We start from the raw sequence: 2,907 nt of genomic DNA, 5'->3' as shown, positions 1-2,907 counted from the left end.
GGGCAGGAGAGACCGTGAGACTCCTATCTCCAATAAACCACCAGAAAACCGGAAGTGGCGCTGTGGCTCAAGTGGTAGAGCGCTCGCCTTGAGCTGAAGAGCTGAGGGACAGCGCCCAGGCCCAGAGTTCAGGCCCCACGACCGACAAAAAAAAAGAAAGAGTCTCAGGGACTTTCTTGACTCCAGCTGGCTTCAAACCTCAATCTTCAGATCTCAGTCTCCTGTGCAGCTCAGATGACAAAGTCATGAGCCACCAGCCCTTGCTAACTTTCTATGTGCATGTCATAGCGTGGATGGGAGTTTTGCATATATTTGCATGTCATTTGCATATATTTGAATGTACTTCCGTGTCCTTTTTCCTTGCAGCGGAGATTCAGCGGTGTTTGGTCAACGCAGGCGATGTGGGGTGTGGCGTCTTTGAATGTTTTGAGAATAATTCGTGTGAGATTCGGGGCTTGCAGGGGATTTGCATGACGTTTCTGCACAACGCTGGAAAATTCGATGCCCAGGTAAAAAACAAAACAAAACTCCATAAATCACAAAAATATGTCTTATTATGACTGTTTTAAGTAGTTGTACAAAGGGGTTTCAATTCAACACGTCCATTAAGAAACCCAATGCATCTTGATCTGTCACCAGAACATAACTTGGAAATAGTCATTGGAAAGATTGGATTTTCTAGAAAGTTCTGAGAGCTGTCCGATGTTAAGGGTCTCGCCATCTTCTTTGGTTGTGTCTGCACAGCAGGGCAGGCTAGACATCAAAATCACAGTAAAAGCCAACACTGGTGGTACACACCTATCATCCTAGCGACTCAGGAGGCTGAGATCTGAGGATCCAGGTTTGAAGCCAGCTGGAGCCAGCAGTTCGAAGCCAGGCAGGGCAGGAAAAATCCATGAGACTCTTATCTCCAATGAACCACCAGAAAACCAGAAGTAGAACTGTGCCTCAAAGTGGTAGAGTGTTAGCCCAGAGCAAAACAGTTGAGGGACAGCACCCAGGCCCTGAGTTCAAGCCCCATGACCAACAACAACAACAAAGTCACTGTAAATGCTTAAGAGTCTGGTCCCCCAGAATTCAGTCTTGAAAGCCTAATTGATTAGGGGTGGTAGGCCAAAGGAGCAGAGGTAAAGACCCCCACCTCACCCCCTGTACACACTGCAACCCAGAAATTCTTACATCTAAAGACTTCAACAGCCGGGTGCTGGTGGCTCACACCTGTCATCCCAGCTACTCAGGAGGCTGAGATCTGAGGATCACAGTTTGAGGCCAGCCCAGGCAGAAAAGTTCAAGCGATGGGTATCACCAGTGAACCAGCAAAAAGTGGTAGAACTGCAACCTTGAAAAGAAAGCTCAGAGGACAGGCCCTGAGTTCAAGCCCCAGTACTGGCACCAAAGGAAAACAAAAGATCAACTTCATCATGCGTCAGCCTCTCTTGGAGAACGTTAATTATTTCTCAGTTAGCAGACTCTTGTCTCCAAGTCTAAAAATTCAAAAATCATAACTGGGTCTCACATTCCATATTTTCCTTTTGCCATATGTAATAAATGTGTCAGGGGCAGGCACTCACCTGTCATCCTAGCTGCTCAGGAGGCTGAGATCTGAGGATCACAGTTTGAAGCCAGTTCAGGCAGAAAAGCCCATGAGACTTTTTTTTTTTTTGGTTGGTCATGGGGGCCTGAATTCTGGGTCTGGGTGCTGTCCCCCAGCTCTTCAGCTCAAGGCTAGTGCTCTACCACTTGAGCCACAGCCCCACTTCTGGCTTTTTCTGCTTATGTGGTGCTGAGGAATCAAACCCAGGGCCTCATGCATGCAAGGCAAGCGCTCTACCACTGAGCCACCTTCCCAGCCCCCGTGAGACAATTATCTCCAATAAGGCAAAGACTGCCCCCCCCCCTCAGAGGATGGGTAGAGACAGGCGTGAACTTGGGGCACAAAGACCGAGCCCTCCTAGCTCTGTGTCAGTCCTGGGATTTGAATTCAGCACTTGAGTGTTGTCCCTTACCTTTTTTTTCGATCAAGGCTGGTGCTCGACCATTTCAACCACAGCTCCACTTTGAGCTTGCTGAGAAGGTGGCTCAGTGGTAGAGCGCTGGCCTAGCATGCATGAAGCCCTGGGTTCGATTCCTCAGTACCACAGACACAGAAAAAGCCAGAAATGGCGCTTGTGGCCCAAGTGGTAGAGCGCTAACGCAAGTGGTAGAGCTCAGGGACAGCGCCCAGGCCCTGAGTTCAAGGACCAGAAGTAGAGCTGTGGGCCAGGTAGTAAAGTGCTAACCTTCAGCAAACAGGCTCAGGGACAACGCCTAGTCCCCGAGTTCAAGCCCCACAACTGATCAAAAAAAACCAATCCAATTTGGATTTCAATGGTTTACATCTGCCATTCTAACGGATCAGGAGGCTGGAGATCTAAGGATCGGGGGTTCAAAGCCAGCCTATGCAGGATACTCTTGAGATTTCCTCTCCCATGAGTCACAAAAAAGCCAAAAGTGGAGTTGTGGTGCAAGTGGTAGAGCGCCAGCCTTCGGGATGAGAAAGGGTAAGGACAGCGCCTGGGCCCTGGGTGTGTCTGTGTGTGCGCGCGCGTGTGTGTGCGTACGTGTGTCTGTGCGTGCGTGTGCGCGCGCATGCATCCCAGCCCCTCTCCCCTCGCGCGTTCCGCAGGGCAAGTCCTTCATCAAGGACGCGCTCCGGTGCAAGGCCCACGCCCTGCGCCACCGGTTCGGCTGCATCAGCCGCAAGTGTCCGGCCATCAAGGAGATGGTGTTCCAGCTGCAGCGCGAGTGCTACCTCAAGCACGACCTGTGCGCCGCCGCCCAGGACAACATCCGCGTCATGGTGGAGATGATCCACTTCAAGGACCTGCTGCTCCAGGAGTGAGTACCGCGGGGGCGGGGCCGGGGGCG

At 51.3% G+C, this 2,907-nt stretch overlaps 1 protein-coding gene across 1 annotated transcript in view; it reads left to right on the top strand.

The window, feature by feature from the left end:
* Positions 1 to 2,907, top strand: part of Stc2 (stanniocalcin 2) — a 27,897-nt gene that overhangs the window by 19,505 nt on the left and 5,485 nt on the right. The window contains exons 2-3 of the mRNA XM_013015970.1: positions 367 to 509; positions 2,666 to 2,877. Coding sequence (XP_012871424.1) covers positions 367 to 509; positions 2,666 to 2,877 — 355 coding nt within the window. The remainder of the gene's footprint in view (positions 1 to 366; positions 510 to 2,665; positions 2,878 to 2,907) is intronic.

Source organism: Dipodomys ordii, unplaced genomic scaffold (assembly GCF_000151885.1).
Source record: "Dipodomys ordii isolate 6190 unplaced genomic scaffold, Dord_2.0 Scaffold29, whole genome shotgun sequence".
NCBI lineage: Eukaryota > Metazoa > Chordata > Mammalia > Rodentia > Heteromyidae > Dipodomys > Dipodomys ordii.
Note: the sequence above shows the minus strand (reverse complement) of the source record. Positions and strands in the feature narration are given on the sequence as shown.